The following is a 22,556-nucleotide window of genomic DNA, read 5'->3' as shown; positions in this document are numbered from 1 at the left end:
CAGAAACACACACGGAGACACACAGAATCAGAGACACTCGGAGACACACAGAAACAGAGACACTCGGAGACACACAGAATCAGAGACACACGGAGACACACAGAATCAGAGACACAGAGACACACAGAATCAGAGACACACGGAGACACACAGAATCAGAGACACGGAGACACACAGAATCAGAGACACAGAGACACACATAATCAGAGACACACATAGACACACAGAAACACACTCGGAGACACACGGAATCAGAGACACTCGGAGACACACAGAATCAGAGACCCTCGGAGATACACAGAATCATAGACACAGAGACACACAGAATCAGAGACACACGGAGACACACAGAATCAGAGATACAGAGACACACAGAATCAGAGACACACGGAGACACACAGAATCAGAGACACGGAGACACACAGAATCAGAGACACAGAGACACACAGAAACAGAGACACACAGATACACAGAGAAACAGAGAGACACAAAGACACACAGAGACACACAGAAACAGAGACACATAGACACACAGAAACAGAGACACACAGAGACACACAGAAACAGAGACACAGAGACACACAGAAACAGAGACACACAGAGACACACAGAAACAGAGACACACAGAGACACACAGAAACAGAGACACACAGAGACACACAGAAACAAAGATACACAGACATAAACAGAGACACAGAGACATATGCAGAGACACTCAGAGAAACACAGAGAAACACAGAGAAACACAGAGCAACACAGAGAGACACAGAGACAGAGACATACACAGACACACACAGACACACACTTTACCCTCTCTAACATGGGCCTGTGCAGACTTACTCTGTCACAATGGGCAGGACAAGGCAATGGTCAGAGATACCAGCCAGAGGGTAGACTCCAGAGGCGGCTGGTGGGATGAGCTATAGGAGGACAGGCTCATTATAATGGAATGAATGGAACGGTATCAAACACATGAAACGTATGTTTGATGCAGTTGCCTTTATTCCATTCCAGCCATTACAATGAGCCAGTCCTCTCATAGCTCATCCCACCAGCCTCCACTGTGTACTCTGCCTAGAGGGTCCTTCATGGCTTTTCGTATTATGGTCAATAAACCTTGAAGTGGACAAAACACTGATGTATCCTTCAGGTACAGCTGATAATGAACAGTCATATTATACTATCATCATTCACTCACGTTTAGTTTGACAGTTTGATTCAGACTAGTTTCTCTCATGTTATTTTATAATATCTTAGAGAAGACACGTTCTTGCTAAAGTGACAGTTTGAAAATTCAAAGCTATTCATCAGGCCCGATCTGGACACTTAGCCAGAGAGGCAGAACCTCTTAATTGAAGCCCGGTGTTCAATTGATAGTCAATTTAGACCATCCATCACTCACAGTGTGATCTGAGTCCACAGACACGATCTGGTAGGGACAGATATAAAGGTATATACCAGTCAGCTAGCATTGTGTCTGCTTAGTTGGCTTCTTAATCTATCTCTCTCTCTATATACATACTATATATACAGCACCAGTCAAACATTTTGAGACACCTATTCATTCAAGGGTTTTTCTTTATTTTATTATTTTCTACAGTGTATAATAATGGTGAAGACATTAAAACTATGAAATTACACATATGGAATCATGTACTTGTTGGCTGTTTTTTCCTTCAATTTGCAGTCCAACTCATCCCAAACCATCTCAATTGGGTAGAGGTTGGGTAATTGTGGAGGCCAGGTCATCTGATGCAGCACTCAATCATTCTCCTTCTTGGTCAAATAGCCCTTACACAACCTGGAGGTGTGTTGGGTCATTGTCCTGTTGAAAAACAAATGATAGTCCCGCTAAGCGCAGACCAGATGGGATGGAGTATCGCTGCAGAATGCTGTGGTAACCATGCTGGTAAAGTGTGCCTTGAATTCTAAGTAAATGAAAGACAGTTTCACCAGAAAAGCACACCCACACCATCACACCTCCTCCTCCATGCTTCATGGTGGGAACCACACATGTGGAGATTGTCTGTTCACCGACTCTGCATCTCATGGCAGTTAAAACAAAAAACCTCAAATTTGGACTCATCAGACCAAAGGACTAATGTCCATTGCTCGTGTTTCTTGGCCCAAGTAAGTCTCTTCTTCTTATTGGTGTCGTTTAGTAGTGGTTTCTTTGCAGCAATTCGACCATGAAGGCCTGATTCACTCAGTCTCCTCTAAACAGTTGATGTTGAGATGTGTCTGTTACTTGAACTCTGTGAAGCATTTATTTGGGCTGCAATCTGAGGTGCAGTTAATTGCCGATTTCTCAGGCTGGTAACTCTAATGAACTTATCCTCTGCAGCAGAAGTAACTCTGGGTCTTCCTTTCCTGTGGCGGTCCTCATGAGAGCCAGTTTCATCATAATGCTTGATGGTTTTTGCGACTGAACTTGAAGAAACGTTCAAAGTTCTTGGAAATGTTCCGGATTGACTGACCTTTATGTCTTAAAGTAATGATGGACTGTCGTTCCTCTTTACTTATTTGAGCTGTTCTTGCCATAATATGGATTTAGCCCTATTTGGTAAATGACCATCTTCTCTATACCAAACCTACCTTGTCACAACACAACTGATTGGCTGGAATGCATTAAGAAGGAAATACATTTCACAAGTTAACTTTTAAGAAAGCACACCTGTTAATTGAAATGCATTTCACAAGTTAACTTTTAAGAAAGCACACCTGTTAATTGAAATGCATTTCACAAGTTAACTTTTAAGAAAGCACACCTGTTAATTGAAATGCATTTCACAAGTTAACTTTTAAGAAAGCACACCTGTTAATTGAAATGCATTTCAGCTGACTACCTCATGAAGCTGGATGATTCCATATGTGTTATTGCATAGTTTTGATGTCTTCACTATTATTCTACAATGTAGAAAATAGTAAAAAATAAAGCAAAACCCTGGAATGAGTAGGTGTGTCCAAACCTTTGACTGGTGCTGTGTACATATTTATATGCATCTCTCTCCCTCTCCTCCCCCCTACAGGAATAGCATAGCAGCGTCTGCGGTGTGTGCCTTCAACCTCAGTGCCATCACCCGTGTGTTCGGTGGCCCCTTCAAGTACCAGGAGAACTCTCGCTCCGCCTGGCTACCTTACCCCAACCCTAACCCTGACTTCCAGGTAAATATACACCTACCACAACCCTAACCCTAACGTTTAGGTAAATTTACACCTACCCCAACCCTAAACTTGACGTTCAGGTAGATATAAACCTACCCCAACCCTAACCTTGACTTTCAGGTAGATATTTACCTACCCCAACCCTAACCTTGACTTTCAGGTAGATATTTACCTACCCCAACCCTAACCTTGACATTCAGGTAGATATAAACCTACCCCAACCCTAACCTTGACTTTCAGGTAGATATAAACCTACCCCAACCCTAACGTTGACTTTCAGGTAGATATATACCTACCCCAACCCTAACCTTGACTTTCAGGTAAGGAACTCCAAAATGGCCATCAAACTGAGCTCACAGGGAAATCTCCTGTCCCAATATGGGCCTGAAGCCATGGGTTCAGCTAGGTATTTGTTCTATCAGGGTTAAGCCAGGCTCAGGTTCAGATTGGGATATGGTTTGGGAATAACCAGGCTGAAAATAACCAGACACCAGTAGCTACCATACAAGACAGATGGATGAGTCAGGTCACTGCCTTATATGAGATATCCGACCGTGAACAGTCCGCTCTAGTGGTCTTTTAGCCATCGTGCTGTTACACACTCCTGGTTATTCTGAGAGCACAAGGTCCATTTTTATCACCACAACAACAACTCTGCCCAATTAACCAACACACAGAAACGGCATCACATACTCTGCCTTTGTAGGAATATACTCATGAGCGTTGGTGGGTATTCATCAATAGGGTTGGTGGTTATTCATTATGAGAGTTGGTGGGTATTCATTATGAGAGTTGGTGGGTGTTCCTCATGAGCATTATTGAGTGTTCTTCATGAACTTTGGTGGGTATTCATTATGAGCGTTGGTGGGTATTCATCATGAGGGTTGGTGGGTATTCATTATGAGAGTTGGTGGGTGTTCCTCATGAGCATTATTGGGTATTCATTATGAGGGTTGGTGGGTATTCATTTTGAGCGTTGGTGGGTATTCATTATGAGCGTTGGTGGGTATTCATTATGAGCGCTGGTGGGTATTCATTATGAGCGTTGGTGGGTATTCATCATGAGGGTTGGTGGGTATTAATTATGAGAGTTGGTGGTTATTCATTATGAGAGTTGGTGGGTATTAATTATGAGAGTTGGTGGGTATTCATTATGAGAGTTGGTGGGTATTAATTTTGAGAGTTGGTGGTTATTCATTATGAGAGTTGGTGGGTATTCATTAAGAGCATTGGTGGGTGTTCCTCATGAGCATTATTGGGTGTTCTTCATGAACGTTGGTGGGTATTCATTATGAGCGTTGGTGGGTATTCATCATGAGGGTTGGTGGGTATTCATTATGAGAGTTGGTGGGTGTTCTTCATGAGCGTTGGTTGTTATCCATTATAAGCGTTGGTTGTTATTCATTATAAGCGTTGGTGGGTATTCATTATGAGAGTTGATGGGTATTCATGAGGAGTGTTGGTGGGAGTTCTTCATGAGCGTTGGTAGGTATTCACTATGAGCGTTGGTGGGTATTCATTATGAGAGTTGGTGGGTATTCATTATGAGCGCTGGTGGGTATTCATTTTGAGCGTTGGTGGGTATTCATTAAGAGCGTTGGTGGGTGTTCCTCATGAGAGTTGGTGGGTATTCATTATAAGCGTTGGTAGGTGTTCCTCATGAGCATTATTGGGTGTTCTTCATGAATGTTGGTGGGTATTCATTATGAGCATTGGTGGGTGTTCTTCATGAGTGTTGGTGGGTTTTCATTATGAGAGTTGGTGGGTATTCACGATGAGCGTTGGTGGGTATTCACTATGAGAGTTGGTGGGTATTCATTATGAGGGTTGGTGGGTATTCATTATAAGCGTTGGTGGGTGTTCTTCATGAGCGTTGGTGGGTGTTCTTCATGAGCGTTGGTGGGTGTTCTTCATGAGCGTTGGTGGGTATTCACTATGATTGTTGGTGGGTATTCACTATGATTGTTGGTGGGTATTCACTATGAGCGTTGGTGGGTTTTCATTATGAGCATTGGTGAGTATTTATTATGAGTATTTCTGGATATTCACTATGAGCGTTGGTGGGTTTTCATTTTAAGTGATGGAGGGTATGCATTAATATGTTTGTGCATCTGTACGTTCGTCTGTGTTTGTGCCCCAGAGTCCACATACAGTTTGCTCTATTTAATACTCTATTTAATACAGTTGAATACAGGTCGCTCAATCACCTCACAAACCTGTAAAATAATGACCCACCACGTTATGAAACTCACTGACAGGAAATGTAAAACATCACAATGACAGCGTTAAAATGACCAACCTGCTGTTCCATGGAGTGTTGCTGCTCCTAATAAACTATGACAGTTCTCTTCTTGGAACAGGTAGAAGTTGCCCTAACCACTAACCCAGGACCAGGTGTTATTACATCCCAATAATGGTTCAGGTTAGAATGGTGGAAGGGTAATCTGATCCTAGATCTATGTTGAAGGTCAACTTGGGGCGGCAGGGTAGCCTAGTGGTTAGAGCGTTGGACTAGTAACCGAAAGGTTGCAAGTTCTAATCCCCGGGCTGACAAGGTACAAATCTGTCGTTCTGCCCCTGAACAAGGCAGTTAACCCACTAGGCCGTCATTGAAAATAAGAATTTGTTCTTAACTGACTTGCCTAGTAAAACAAAGGTAAAATTTAAAAATAAAATAAAAATTCTACCACCAGCGTTCTACCTAATAGTGAATGGCACTTTATTGTCTGAAGGCTCTCTGACTCCACAGGAGTTTGGAAAAGAGGGAGGATATAGAGGCCTCAGCAGAATTAACACTAGAACCGCTGGGCCTCGACGGAGACCCCTACAAGCTAATGAGATATCATGAAATTCTCCATGGAGCCCCCTACAAGCTAATGAGATATCATGAAATTCTCCATGGAGCCCCCTATAAGCTAATGAGATATCATGAAATTCTGACTGCAACATTCTAACACTAATAATAATTGGGTTGTGTTTATGTAGGCCTTGGGTAACATTCCAATACTCTTTTTTTTCTTCAAAAAACACAATAGCATTTTTATAAGTTTATGTTCCTGTAGGCTATGTGTAAAAACAAAACAAAAACACAACTATTCAAGTGATCAATCAAATGTATTTGTGGAGTACCTTTGTTACAACCATACGGTAAACTTTTGCTACTTTACCCTCTTTTTCTCCCCAATTTCATGATATCCAATTGGTAGTGTTAGGTTCTTATTTTTCAGAGTAAATAACGCATGGACACAAGAGAAGCTTTAACCAAGTTTAATTCTTCCCAAAGGTTCTGTACAGCTGTAATTCAGACAACCCAACATTTGTCCCATCCAGATATTTATATCCGACTTAAGACACTCATCCTTCTCTCCAATCCTTACATTGTATGATCCTACAGGAAGAGAGTAAAGAGGGTAACAGGATACCAAACCTTTAATACTCCCTTATGAGAATCTGTCCTCACCTCCTGACCTCAACCCCTCCTTAATCTAATCCACAGAGATCCATCTGTCTCCCCTGTATCAACACGTTGCTCTGCTCCCATCCCTCAACACATTCCAGCACATTCCTCAGCTATCTGTCTTTCTACAGAGACCCAGTCTCTTTTACTATACTAAGCATCTGATCTATCATGTCTTTAATATCTCGATGTTAAAAATATCGAATCCAACAGTCCCTCGTCTTGAACAATAGCATCCTAATGTTCAATTCATATAAACTTGGAAATTACTAATACAATGATTAGAAAACATGAATAAAACAAACAAACAAATGAACCAACATTGAACAACCAGTCACCGCGAGGTGTTCAAATTCAGAGACCTATGGCTTCCGAACTATGATCACACAACAAAATGCCATTCCAGCTGAATCTGCGATCTCCTTCAATGGCAGATGGAGCGGCTTTTAGTTTCTCCAATTGCCCCTTCTGGATCCTAAGGGAGTAATAGCACAAGACTTGGAAAGCAACAAAAAGACACACAAAACACAACCTTGTTAACGATGTGATAAGCTATGCATAATTATATATGCGTGACAACCAATGTCTGAGACCATGACAATTCCCGCTCTCTCTTCACCTGACTCTATGCCTCCAGGATAATTTCCTGCTGGGTTCCACAAAAATGAATGCTCTAAAAAGCTTCCTCATGTTTTCACCCAGTCTTCCCCTTTAGGCCCCAGGTTTCCCGAGAGGTGTTCCCAAGTTATGTCATTTTCACTTTGTTCCCCATCTCCTCCATTTCACCTGATAGGCACGACACCTAATATGCAAGTGTGTATCCATAATCCGAGGTAACTCAGCACTGTATCTGCTTTCACATCAATGGCTTCAACATATTGTTCACAGTACAATTACCCCTCTATCCTCTCATATGATGCATTAACCCATAAAGCAGCCAATCCAACTATGATGTTTACAGTAGCTCCCAGACCCAAAACATCTGTATGTCTTACAGTGGGCTCTAGTCTCTCTTTCTCTCTCTCTCTGCTTCATGTGTCATGGTGTCTTCTCTCACCCATTATGCAGTTGGACCTCGCTTCACGTGAGAACTATGCCTTCAGTTACTGACCCTACAGCTCCATCAGTTACTGTTCCTACAGCTCCTTCAGTTACTGTCCCTACAGCTCCTTCAGTTACTGTCCCCAAAGCTCCTTCAGTTACTGTCCCTACAGCTCCTTCAGTTACTGTCCCTACAGCTCCTTCAGTTACAGTCCCTACTACTCCTTCAGTTGCTGTCCCTACAGCTCCTTCAGTCACTGTCCCTACAGCTCCTTCAGTTACTGTCCCTACAGCTCCTTCAGTTACTGTCCCTACAGCTCCTTCAGTTACTGTCCCTACTACTCCTTCAGTTGCTGTCCCTACAGCTCCTTCAGTCACTGTCCCTACAGCTCCTTCAGTTACTGTCCCTACAGCTCCTTCAGTCACTGTCCCTACAGCTCCTTCAGTTACTGTCCCTACAGCTCCTTCAGTTACTGTCCCTACAGCTCCTTCAGTTACTGTCCCTACAGCTCCTTCAGTTACTGTCCCTACAGCTCCTTCAGTTACTGTCCCTACTACTCCTTCAGTTGCTGTCCCTACAGCTCCTTCAGTCACTGTCCCTACAGCTCCTTCAGTTACTGTCCCTACAGCTCCTTCAGTTACTGTCCCTACAGCTCCTTCAGTTACTGTCCCTACTACTCCTTCAGTTGCTGTCCCTACAGCTCCTTCAGTCACTGTCCCTACAGCTCCTTCAGTTACTGTCCCTACAGCTCCTTCAGTCACTGTCCCTACAGCTCCTTCAGTTACTGTCCCTACAGCTCCTTCAGTTACTGTCCCTACAGCTCCTTCAGTTACTGTCCCTACAGCTCCTTCAGTTACTGTCCCTACAGCTCCTTCAGTTACTGTCCCTACAGCTCCTTCAGTTACTGTCCCTACAGCTCCGTCAGTTACTGTCCCTACAGCTCCATCAGTTACTGTCCCTACAGCTCCAGTTACTGTCCCTACAGCTCCGTCAGTTACTGTCCCTACAGCTCCTGCCGTGAGAAAACCTCCTGCATGTAATCTGTCCAATATTCACCGGCTGTTAGAAATGGGAGAAAAACGAATGAGTTGGGAATAATATCCAACCTAACAAAACTCTGAGTCACAGGTGTCCTGAAAGTTTACCATAATGTCTGAAATGCCACTGGTATCTCTTCTACTCTCACCATGATCTAGGTAGTTGTAATATTCAACTAAATCCCTGTCCTCCCTCTTCTATGAGCTATCTCCTGTAACAATATAGAGTGTCTGGGAATGGTAATCCTCAATCATTGCATCTAACCCATAACACACTGTACTCTATCATTACATCTAACCAATAACACACTATAATCTATCATTACCTCTAACCCATAACACACTATACTCCTCTATCACTACATCTAACCAATAACACACTATACTCTATCACTATATCTAACCCATAACACACTGTACTCTATCATTACATCTAACCAATAACACGCTATAATCTATCATTACATCTAACCCATAACACACTATACTCCTCTATCACTACATCTAACCAATAACACACTATACTATATCATTACATCTAACCAATAACACACTATACTCTATCATTACATCTAACCCATAACACACTGTACTCTATCACTACATCTAACCCATAACACACTATACTCTATCATTACATCTAACCCATAACACACTGTACTCTATCACTACATCTAACCCATAACACACTATACTCTATAACTACATCTAACCCATAACACACTATACTCTATCATTACATCTAACCCATAACACACTATACTCTATCATTACATCTAACCCATAACACACTATACTCTATCACTACATCTAACCCATAAAACACTATACTCTATCATGACATCTAACCCATAACACACTGTACTCCTCTATCACTACATCTAACCCATAACACACTATACTCTATCATTACATCTAACCCATAACACACTGTACTCCTCTATCACTACATCTAACCCATAACACACTGTACTCCTAATGGATTTTCTACAGTTATAAACATTCTAACACATTCTCAAATCAGTGAGTCAAGAGACATCATTCCCTCCTCTGGAATCATGAACACCCTCATGTTCCACCAAACCAAAAACATATTGACTTGGAAAGAAAAAATAAACCAAGTACGTCTTCAATAATTTAGCAGCATAAAGATTCTGAATTCAGGTTGAAACAAAAACAGCTTTCATGTTTGTCCCAAGCCGTCATCCAGTGATTCCCCCAAACAAACCACCTCCCCTCAGGACGACGCTTAGAGATACGTTTCTGGAGACTCTCGGCCACATAAATGTTGGCAGCGTATCCACCCCTCATCGTGCTTAAGCCATTCTCTCTCGCTGTATCCCCATCACAACTAAAACATTTCTATAAATTACATTTAGAAGGACTGACCTCAGTTCTTACTTTGAGACTAGGGCTCAAATTCCAGTTGATCAACTTCGCACACATCAACCTTGTTAGAACACACATTTATAAACAACCATTTATTGCCGGTCATAACTCTTCTCATTTCAGCCCCACTTTGTCCCTGTTGAGGTTTACACAAACTGTCTATGGTCAAAATATTCCTACCATGCATTAAGAAACGATCTGACCTCACCTTCCATGATAACCTCAAAAAAGCACAGATCATAACAACAGTTAAGTTTGTTACATTTCTGTTTCAGGAAACCAGACAAACATTGACTACATGACAAATTATGACATTAACATTTTCTTAAGTCTTAAATCTCTAAGACAAATCAAAAAGCATAACATAATGATACTGCTAAAAAAAAATGTTTTCTAAATTAGTCCATACTCCCTTATTCTACTGGTGACCTCTAGGAAGAGTTACCAGATCATGAAGATAGCACCCTAACCCATCACAGAATTCCCTCTCCAGGATCCCAATCTTGTGATATTTGTATCAAAACAAAAACACAACATGAAATCAGCAATACATATATCACAATCCAGTAAGTAACTGTCATCCCTGATTAACATATATTCTCCTTTCTATAAGCAGACTGAACACAGTACCACTGTATAAGTACCCCAAAGACCATTACCTCAGGGAACTGGACATTTTCCCCTCTCAAACACGTGTTAAAAAAAACATGTTAAATCAAAAATAAACCAATTCGAATAACTAATCAACTTAGAATTATAACTCTTTATGACTCCCTATGAAAATAGTAATAATCTCCTAAAGTAATGGTACAATTTGGATAGAGAGTGTTTCTCAAGAATTCTCTAATGAAATCTTCCCTGTCTATTTAATTCATAATGAAGTTGATCATTCTTCATTAGGAATTTTTCATATTCAGGGCTTTCGACACCATTAAAATGTTTCCCCTCATTTTCTTTCCCTGTCCTTAAGGAAACCATTTAAATCCCTCTTCAAAACATTTTCATCCTCCTGCAAACCCATTTTAACTGAATTGAACAGATCCCATCCAATAAATCCCACACACGGCGATAGTATCTCTCCACCGAGTCTAACGATTCACTGGTCTCCTTTTCCCCATGTGGTTCTCCATAACCATCATACCACATTAAAAAAAAGTAAAGTTTTTTTGTTTGATAACCCCTATACTAATTCCTCGTGACCCCTCCACCCCTTTGTCCATTCTAGAGTTCCATTCCAGAATTAGATGACATCAAAACTACATTTATTTCAAAATAAAACCACATAACATGTCTAATGATTTATACAAACCCTAAGGCCTTCTGCATTTGCAAGGAGCGTTTGGGCATATAATTTAAATGTGTTACCATTACGCGGAACCCAAACCGGCTGTGAGCCATCGTGCGTCATCGTGCGTCATCGTGCATACATGTATTTTGTCCCCCTACACCAAACGCGATCACTACGTGCAGGTTAAAATATCAAAACAAACTCTGAACCAATGACATTAATTTGGGGACAGGTCGCTAAGCATTAAACATGTATGGCTAGTTAGCTAGTTAGCTTGCACTTCCTAGCTAATGTATCCTATTTAGCTAGCTTGCTGTTGCTAGCTAATTTGTCCAGGGATATAAACGTTGAGTTTTTATTTGACCTGAAATGCACAAGGCCCTCTACTCCAACAATAAATCCACACATAAAACGGTCAACCGAATCATTTCTAGTCATCTCTCCTCTTTCCAGGCGTTTTAATCTTTGAACTTATGTGGTGATTGGCATCTACACTTTCATAGTATTACTACACCAACGGCAAAGCAGTTTGTCTTTCAATTACCCACGTGGGTATAACCATGGCACGTGGGTATAACCATGGCACGTGGGTATAACCATGGCACGTGGGTATAACCATGGCACGTGGGTATAACCATGGCACGTGGGTATAACCATGGCACGTGGGTATAACCATGGCACGTGGGTATAACCATGGCACGTGGGTATAACCATGGCACGTGGGTATAACCATGGCACGTGGGTATAACCATGGCACGTGGGTATAACCATGGCACGTGGGTATAACCATGGCACGTGGGTATAACCATGGCACGTGGGTACCTGCTTCTATAAACGAATGAGGAGATGGGAGAGGCAGGAATTGCAGTTCGATCTGCGTCAGAAAAAGCAAAGACTTCTATTGTAGCCCTTGGCAACACAGCCGCTCGTTGACGCGTGCGAGCAGTGTGGGTGCAATAATTGAATAACATGGATTTCTGGTGTGGTCAGCCTGTTAGAATCCCCTGGCATTTCGCCTACAATCTTCAATCCAAAATCATATTTAGGTAGACATTTCCTCATTTGTGTTTGTGGGATCTTGTCTACATTTAGTTGCCTGTGTGGGTAACGGATGTGAAAAGGCTAGCTTAGTTAGCGGTGGTGCGCGCTAAATAGCGTTTCAATCGGTGACGTCACTTGAAGTAGTAGTTCCCCTTGCTCTGCAAGGGCTGCGGCTTTTGTGGAGCGATGGGTAACGATGATTCGAGGGTGACTGTTGTTGATGTGTGCAGAGGGTCCCTGGTTCGCACCCGGGTATGGGCGAGGGGACGGTCTAAAGTTGTACTGTTACATTGGTGCCGTGACCTGGATCACTGGTTGCTGCGGAGAAGGAGGAAGGTCAAAAGGGGGGTGAGTGTAACGGATGTGAAACGGCTAGCTTAGTTAGCGGTGCGCGCTAAATAGCGTTTCAATTGGTGACGTCACTTGCTCTGAGACCTTGAAGTAGTGGTTCCTCTTGCTCTGCAAGGGCCGCAGCTTTTGTGGAGCGATGGGTAACGATGCTTCGAGGGTGACTGTTGTTGATGTGTGCAGAGGGTCCCTGGTTCACGCCCGGGTATGGGCGAGGGGACGGTCTAAAGTTGTACTGTTACATGTGCACACCAGTAGCTTTACATTTCGTTTGTGCTTTATTGTTTTGTTTTGGTGAGTTTCAGTTTATTAAAATATGTGGAACTCTATTCACGCTGCACCTTGGTCTACTCATTTCAACGAGCGTGACAGAAGATCCCACCAAAACGGACCAAGCAGCGTGGCCAGGAGGAATGGACATGGGAGGAAATCCTGAATGGAGAAGGATCCTGGACGCAGGCCGGAGAATATCGCCTTCCAAGGGAGCAGTTGGAGGCAGCGAGAGCGGAACGGCGACGATACGAGGAGTTAGAACAACGACAGAAGCACGAGAGGCCCTACTGTTAGGAGAAGGAGTGGAGCAGGCCCTGTTTTTGGGAGAAGGAGTGGAGCAGGCCCTACTGTTTGGAGAAGGAGTGGAGCAGGCCCTGTTTTTGGGAGAAGGAGTGGAGCAGGTCCTACTGTCGGGAGAAGGAGGAGCAATGGGGGAAACCAAAAAATGACATGCCCTCCTAAAACTGGTTATAACTTCAGTTCTGTTGTGATGTTAAGATTCTATCACTGACAGTGTGTTACATAGACTTATTTAAGACAAGTCAAGGACTGAGGGAGTGAATGACTTTAAAAAATGGCAGAGTAATAATTGTTTTAAATTCATGAGCAGTCCAAATGACCTCTTTAGCAGTTCTGGTGTTTTAAGCTCTGTGGTCTTTATTAATGACACAGAGAATGTTGTATTACTGGAAATGCTAGCAGTTCTCAGGGCTAGCAGTCTAAACAGATTGACTGATTGAATTTATTAGACAATTAAAAAACAAAAACATAATTACGGCGGTGACGGTGACGCCTCCACATACACTTTTTCAATTTTCCCCTAAAATGACATACCCAAATGTAGCTGGAGCTCAGGACCTGAGGCAAGGATATGCATATTCTGGATAACATTTGAAAGGAAATACTTTGAAGTTTGTAGAAATGTGAAGTGAATGTAGGAGAATATAATACAACAGATCTGGTAAAAGATAATACAAAGAAAAACATTTTTTTTTTGTACCATCGTCTTTGAAATGCAAGAGAAAGGCCATACTGTATTATTCCAGCCCAGGTGCAATTTAGATTTTGGCCACTAGATGGCAGCTGTGTATAGCATACTATACCATACAATACTATACAATACTATACTATACTATATCATACATACCATACAATACTATACTATACTAAAACTACCATACCATGTTATACCATACCATACTATACCACACCATACCATATCATACTACACTATACCATGCCAAACTATAACATACTATACTATACCATACTGTGCAGTACTATACTATACCATTCTATACTAGACCATATCATGCTATACCACACCATACGATGCCATATCCTACTTTATCATACCATACTATACCATACTATACTATACAGACCATGCTATACTACACCATACTGTACAGTACTATGCCATACTATACCATACCATACTATATCATACTAAACCACACCATACCATGCCATGCCATATCTTACTATGTCATACCATACTATACCATACGATACTATACCATACTATACTATACTAGACCATATCATACTATACCATATCATACTATACTATATCATACTATACAGTACTATACCATATCCTACTATACTATACTATACAGTACTATACCATATGCTATACTATACCATACCGTACTCTACCATACCATATCATGCCATACTATATATATACTATATATATATATATATATATATATATAAATATCTTTATTTTTTATAATTATTTTACCTTTATTTAACAAGGCACGTCAGTTAAGAACAAATTCTTATTTACAATGACGGCCTACCGGGGAACAGTGTGTTAGTTGCCTTGTTCAGGCACAGAACGACAGATTTTTACCTTTCGGTTACTGGCCCAATGCTCTGACCACTAGACTACCTGCCACCCCACTATACTATACTATACTAAACTATACTATACTATGCTATACTGTACTATAGAATACTATACTATACTATACTATGCTATACTATACAATACAATACTATACTATACTATGCTACACAGTACAGTAAGTACCTATTTCCACTCACCCTACTACTATTTAACTGTGCTGTCCGTTGGTTAGTATCAGCCTGCCTGCCTGAACCTCCTGCTGATAAGAGAGACAGATGAGTGTCACTCACACACGCACACACAAACATGAACACACACGCACACACAAACATAAACACACACGCACACACAAACCAACACACACTTCTGGACAAATGACAGTTCTGCCCCTCACCTTGACTTCAGAGGGGATATCACACATCAAGGCAGTCACAGACTGATGCTCTACTTTTTTGCGTGAACACCTTTTTATTTCTTTCTTTCTTTTTTTTGAGGGGGAGGGGGGTTACAGGTACAAAAAAAAACGATAAAAGAAATGCATACAAAAATAATCCTAACCCATTCTCCCCTCAGTCCCCATCCGCCCGCCCACATCCTCCCTCCTGACGAAAAAAGTTATTGTGCTGACGTTTCTTCCAGAGACAGTTTGGAACTCAGTAGTGAGTGTTGCAACCGAGGACAGACGATTTTTACTCGCTACGCGCTTCAGCACTCGGCATTCCGTTCTGTGAGCTTGTGTGGCCTACCACTTCGTGTCTGAGCCGTTGTTGCTCCTAGATGTTTTCGACTTATAGCAGCGCTTGCAGTTGACCGGGGCAGATCTCAGAAATTTGACTAACTGACTTGTCGGAAAGGTGGTGTCCTATGACGGTGCCACGTTGAAAGTCACTGACATCTTCAGTAAGGCCATTCTACTGTCAATGTTTGTCTATGGAGATTGCATGGCTGTGTGCTAGATTTTATATACATGTCCACAATGGGTCTGGCTGAAATAGATGAATCCAAAAAATTTGAAGGGGTGTCCACATACTTTTCTATATATATATATATACTGTTTTATAGAGATCAGTCCTTTCGGGTGTCCAGATAATTCATTTATAACCCCTATCATTGGATGGTTCAGTAGATGAGTTCCCCAAGGGACTCCAGAGGTCAGCATAGCTGACCTAAGTTGTAAATATAGAAAAAAAAGTTGTTTGGTAATGTGTCTGTATCTTACAGAACTTGGAATATTCTCAAACAGAGCAAATATTACCTGTTATAATTATGGGAGGGATTGGCATATAGCATTTTAATCATATGAATGAAATTGAAGCCATGTCCCATGTGTTCCAAGACAGACCAGAGTTATGACCATTCTTGTCTATCAAAATATTTTTCTGAATAGAGAGTTAATACAGCCCTGTTGTCTCTGATGAAGCATTTTAGATATATGGACTGTATCCCAACCGACAATGATGCAGCATTTTAGATATATGGACTGTATCCCAACCGACAATGATGCAGCATTTTAGATATATGGACTGTATCCCAACCGACAATGATGCAGCATTTTAGATATATGGACTGTATCCCAACCGACAATGATGCAGCATTTTAGATATATGGACTGTATCCCAACCGACAATGATGCAGCATTTAAGATATATGGACTGTATCCCAACCGACAATGATGCAGCATTTTAGATATATGGACTGTATCCCAACCGACAATGATGCAGCATTTAAGATATATGGACTGTATCCCAACCGACAATGATGCAGCATTTTAGATATATGGACTGTATCCCAACCGACAATGATGCAGCATTTTAGATATATGGACTGTATCCCAACCGACAATGATGCAGCATTTAAGATATATGGACTGTATCCCAACCGACAATGATGCAGCATTTTAGATATATGGACTGTATTCCAACCGACAATGATGCAGCATTTCGAGGCAGGATGTCAAAATTGGCATGTCTCAAGCCCAAGGTACCTTAAAATTGTTCCTCCTAACGCGCCTTCATTTGGGCGGTTTTGAAGGCAGCATCCAATGTATCCTTCCCTGGAGAGGCTATCCAGAAGAATAAGCAATAACTGTGAGTATAACATTAATTTGTTAAACAAATTATGTTCAAATGTTCAACATACCTGTATTTACTTTTTATGATTTTTAAATGTTGAATAACTGTTGTTTATCAGCCTGTTGCCAAGTCGGACACGATAGCTAGCTAACGTTAGAAAGCCGATCTCGTAGTACTTATCAGCTGTTTAGAGATGAACTAATGAGCAAACTAGGCCTAATCGTAGATTTAGCCATGTATAAATTGTGACGTTTTTAAACTTGCAAACTTGCAAGCAAGCTGAACTTGCTAGCTTGTGTTTCGCCGCATTGCATTGCCTTGGCGTGAGAAAACAGTGATGCCTAATTCGTTTGTAGGTAAAACATGTTTAAAATGTTAACATCTGATGAACATTTTGGGACATGCAGCAAGCTGTGTTCTGTTCTAGGCTTGCCAGCCAGCCAAGTTATTTGTGCATTCTGTTGATGTCTGTTTAGCTAATGTTAGCTAACTTTTTCTTGTCACTTTCCCTTCCCCTATTGTGTTGTGCGATTGGGTTTGGGTTTACTAGTTAAAATTAGTGGTTGTTATTCTACTCTTACTGTTAACAACAGACCAAGCCTAGAAATATGCAAAACTGTTAACAAAACGATTGCACATTATTAAAGGTAGTTGTGGCTTCAACAACATGAACCAGTACTGAAATTTGAGCAGTGAGGTTACTGACTCCCCCATTGTCTCTGCTTGTTCCAGGTTGAAGGACATCTCACCCCGACACCCTGCAGATGTATTGAACTTGTTGGGTACCTCCCAGCCCACAGGATAACCATATTGCAGGAGTGTGCAACATCTTAATGAATGTTAAATATAAATAGATTCAACCATGTTATTGTTTATGATGCAGATATGTCAGGACATTGTCATTTATTAGGCTCATTCTAAAATACAAATGTGATTTTTTTTTATCCCAGCGGATTGCACTGTGTGCAGGTCTTCAATTTAGACCACATTTAGTTAAATGAGGCGTTAGTGAAGGGCTGGAACAAAAACCTGTAAACTCCTGTCCTATGTTTAAAAAAAACATGTAGCTGTCATGACTGCATTTGCCCTCATGTACTTAACAAGCTTATGAATGCTAGAGGTTCATCTCTGTGTTATGTCCCGCACTTGGGAATTAACTATTTTTTTTACAATGGACTGTGTTTTAAGGGTTCATGTACAGATACAGGAAAACCAATAAAAAATGTAACATTTATTTAAAAATTACAAGTGTTGAAGTCTCCCCCGTGTTTCTGGTTTTGAGGCTTGGGCATCTATCTGGTGACAGCAGTTCATTGGTTCATTAGCCCCAATCCCCTACACGGAGAGAGAAAGTAATCAGTAATATTACATTGCTCTATTTGTTTTATTGAATATACAGTAAATTCCTGTTTGATATGCATTTATATACAGTACCAGTCAAAAGTTTGGACACACCTACTCATTCCAGGGATTTTCTTAATTTTGACTATTTTCTACCTTGTAGAATAATAATGAAGACATCAAACCTATGAAATCACACATATGGAATCACGTAGTAACCAAAAAAGTGTTAAACAAACCACCCTTTGCCTTCATGACAGCTTTGCACACACTTGACATTCTCTCAGCCAGCTTTATGAGTTAGTCACCTGGAATGCATTTCAATTAACAGGTGTGCCTTGTTAAAAGTTAATTTGTGGAAATCCTTTTCTTCTTAATGCATTTGAGGCAATCAGTTGTGTTGTGACAAGGTAGGTTTGGTATACAGAAGATATCCCTATTTGGTAAAAGACCAAGTACATATTATGGCAAGAACGGCTCAAATAAGCAAAGAGAAACGACAGTCCATCATTACTTTAAGACATGAAGGTCAGTCAATTCAGAAAATTCCAAGAACTTTGGACGTTTCTTCAAGTGCAGTCGCAAAAAACATCAGCAGTTGTGATGAAACTGTCTCTCATGAGGACCGCCACAGGAAGAGAAGACCCTGAGTTACTTCTGCAGCAGAGGATAAGTTCATTAGTTACCAGCCTCAGAAATTGTAGCCCAAATAAATGTTTCTCAGAGTTCAAGTAACAGACACATCTCAACATCAACTATTCAGAGGAGACTGTGTGAATCAGGCCTTCATGGTCGAATTGCTGCAAAGAAACCACTACTAAAGGACACCAATAAGAAGAAGAGAATTGGTTGGGCCAAGAAACGCAAGCAATGGACATTAGACCAGTGTAAATCAATCTTTGGTCTGATGAGTCCAAATTTGAGATTTTTGGTACCAACTACTGTGTCTTTGTGAGACGCAGAGTAGGTGAATGGATGTGTGGTGTCGTGGAAATGTCAGTACTGAGAGAGACTTTGTCATATCTTCAAACAATCATATTTATTTAATATAAATTAATTATTGCAATAATGAAACCGTCTACACCACACCACGAGTGCTTAAAATCATACATACTATACAGGGTCTTCATGTAGAAGACCTTAAAATGCTTAGTCATGGCTGGCTCCACCCCTCCCATGCAGATTAGGGCAGCATAAACCACCCTGGGTTCATCCTGTCGTTTATCTGCACGGGGGGGTGTTATTTTACTCCTCCAGGCTAAGTTTCCCAGATGGAAGGATGAGAACAAACAATGAGATGTTTGTTCTATTCCTTCAGGCTCTCTCTATCTCGAGTCACACACACACCACATCTTATCTATGAATGCAGGCTCAGTCAGACAGGAGACATATGTTATGTGTCACATGCACCAATAATCATAGAACAGAATGTGGCTGTAAAGTTTCTTATCACCAAGCCATCACTTAATCAGTTGCCAGCCCATGCTTCAAAAGACTGCACTCAGTTAACTCAGAAAGTGAGAGAGAGAGTTCTAAGAACCTTACTCTATTTCAATAAACAACCATTTGGTGCATAAACATAACATAATCTTGTAATTCTGCTACCACAGAGGTTCCCACTGTGAAACATGGAGGAGGAGGTGTGATGGTGTGTGGTGCTATGGTGGTGACACTGTCAGTGATTTATTTAGAATTCAAGGCACACTTTACCAGCATGGCTACCACAGCATTCTGCAGCGATCCGCCATCCCATCTGGTTTGCACTTAGTGGAACTATCATTTGTTTTTCAACAGGACAATGACCCAACACACCTCCAGGCTTTGTAAGGGCTATTTGATCAAGAAGGAGAGTGATGGAATGCTGCATCAGATGACCTGGCCTCCACAATCACCGACCTCAACCCAATTGAGATGGTTTGGGATGAGTTGGACGAGCGAAAGAAAACCAGCCCACAAGTGCTCAGCATATGTGGGAAGTTCTTCAAGACTGTTAGAAAAGCCTTCCAGGTGAAGCTGGTTGAGAGAGTGTGCAAAGCTATCATCAAGGCAACATTTCTGTGGTTACTGCAAGATTCCATATGTGTTATTTCACACTTTTGATGTCTTCACTATTATTCTAAAATGCAGAAAATAGTAAAAATAAAGAAAAACCCTTGAATGAGTAGGTGTGTCCAAACTTTTGACTGGAAATGTAATTATATCGGATATGTTATCCTTCATGACATGTCAGTATTTGTTTTGCATCCAATGCATTTAGCTTACATTAAGATGAGGTAGCCTAGGCCTTATCTAGTTAGATTGCATCAAATCAAATTTTGTTAGTCACATGCGCCAAATATAACCTTACAGTGAAATGCTTACTTTCAAGCCCCTAACCGACAGTGCAGTTGAAAAAAAATATGGATAAGAATAAGAGATAAAATGAGGGCACTATGGTGTTGAACGCTGAGCAGCATTCTCACATAGGTGTTCCTTTTGTCCAGGTGGGAAAGGGCAGTGTGGAGTGCAATAGAGATTGCATCATCTGTGGTTCTGTTAGGGCGGTATGCAAATTGGAGTTGGTCTAGGGTTTCTGGGATAATGGTGTTGATGTGAGCCATGACACTGATGTTCAGTTGTGTATTCGTTGATAACTAATATTGAAAGGTGATACTCCCTGTTCACTCATGACTGCACTGCCAGGCACGACTTCAACACCATCATTAAATTTGACACAACAGTGGTAGGCCTGATCACCGACAATGACGAGACAGCCTATAGGGAGGTCAGAGACTTGGCCATGTGGTGGCAGAACAACAACTTCTCCCTCAATGTGATCAAGACTAAGGAGATGATTGTGGACTACAGGAAAAAGAGGACCGAGCACGCCCCCATTCTCATGGACCTGTCCAAATCACCAACAAACTGACATGGTCCAAGCACACCAAGACAGTCGTGAAGAGGGCACGACAAAACCTATTCCTCTCAGGAGACTGAAAAGATATGGCATGGGTCCTCATATCCTCAAAAGGTTCTACAGCTGCAACATCGAGAGCATCCTGACTGGTTGTATCATTGCCTGGTATGGCACCTGCTCAGCCTCCGACCACAATGCACTACAGAGGGTAGTGCATACTGCCCAGTACAGTACATCACTTGGGCCAAGCTTCCTGCCATCCAGGACCCCTATACCAGATGGTGTCAGAGGAAGGCCCTAAGAATTGTCAAATACTCCAGCCATCCTAGTCATAGACTTTTCTCTCTGCTACCGCACGGCAAGCGGTACCGGAGTGCCAAGTCTAAGTTCAAGAGACTTCTAAACAGCTTCTACCCCCAAGCCATAAGATTCCTGATTATCTAATCAAATGGCTACCCAGACTATTTGCATTCCCCCCCACCTACTCTCTGTTATCATCTATGCATAGTCATTTTAGTAACTCTACCTACATGTACATACTACCTCAATTACCTCGACTAACCTGTGCCCCCACACATTGTCTCTGTACCTTAACACCCTTTATATTGTCTCCACATTGACTCTGTACCGGTACCCCCTGTATATAGCCTCCACATTGACTCTGTACCGGTACCCCCTGTATATAGTCTCCACATTGACTCTGTACCAGTACCCCCTGTATATAGCCTCCACATTGACTCTGTACCGGTACCCCCTGTATATAGTCTCCACATTGACTCTGTACCGGTACCCCCTTTATATAGTCTCCACATTGACTCTGTATCGTAACATCCTGTATATAGCCTCCACATTGACTCTGTACCGTAACACCCTGTATATAGTCTCCACATTGACTCTGTACCGGTACCCCCTGTATATAGTCTCCACATTGACTCTGTACCGTAACATCCTGTATGTAGTTTCCACATTGACTCTGTACCGTAACACCCTGTGTATAGTCTCCACATTGACTCTGTACCGTAACACCCTGTATATAGTCTCCACATGGATTCTGTACCGTAACACCCTTTATATAGTCTCCTCATTGACTCTGTAACAGTACCCCCTGTATATAGTCTCCACATTGACTCTGTACCAGTACCCCCTGTATATAGCCTCCACATGTACTCTGTACCGGTACCCCCTGTGTATAGTCTCCACGTTGACTCTGTACCGTAACACCCTGTATATAGTCTCCACATTGACTCTGTACCACTATACCCTGTATATAGTCTCGACATGGACTCTGTACCAGTATCCCTTGTATATAGTCTCCACATTGACTCTGTACCAGTATCCCTTGTATATAG

At 41.6% G+C, this 22,556-nt stretch overlaps 1 protein-coding gene and 1 long non-coding RNA gene across 5 annotated transcripts in view; one reads left to right on the top strand and one right to left on the bottom strand.

Moving 5' to 3' along the window:
* Window positions 1-22,556, top strand: part of LOC112240516 (semaphorin-5A-like) — a 310,054-nt gene that overhangs the window by 147,408 nt on the left and 140,090 nt on the right. For all 4 annotated transcript variants that reach the window (XR_006080276.1, XR_006080275.1, XM_042308578.1 and 1 more), the window contains exon 9: window positions 3,030-3,165. Coding sequence is in view for 2 of the 4 variants with exons in the window: in XM_042308578.1 (XP_042164512.1) it covers window positions 3,030-3,165 (136 nt within the window). In the remaining 2 variants the exon portion in view is untranslated. The remainder of the gene's footprint in view (window positions 1-3,029; window positions 3,166-22,556) is intronic.
* The window catches only part of LOC112227636, a 77,431-nt gene continuing 73,061 nt past the window's right edge, over window positions 18,187-22,556 (bottom strand). The window contains exon 3 of the long non-coding RNA XR_006080277.1: window positions 18,187-18,305. This is a non-coding gene — a long non-coding RNA (uncharacterized LOC112227636). The remainder of the gene's footprint in view (window positions 18,306-22,556) is intronic.

This window comes from Oncorhynchus tshawytscha, linkage group LG29, assembly GCF_018296145.1.
Source record: "Oncorhynchus tshawytscha isolate Ot180627B linkage group LG29, Otsh_v2.0, whole genome shotgun sequence".
Lineage (NCBI taxonomy): Eukaryota > Metazoa > Chordata > Actinopteri > Salmoniformes > Salmonidae > Oncorhynchus > Oncorhynchus tshawytscha.
Note: the sequence above shows the minus strand (reverse complement) of the source record. Positions and strands in the feature narration are given on the sequence as shown.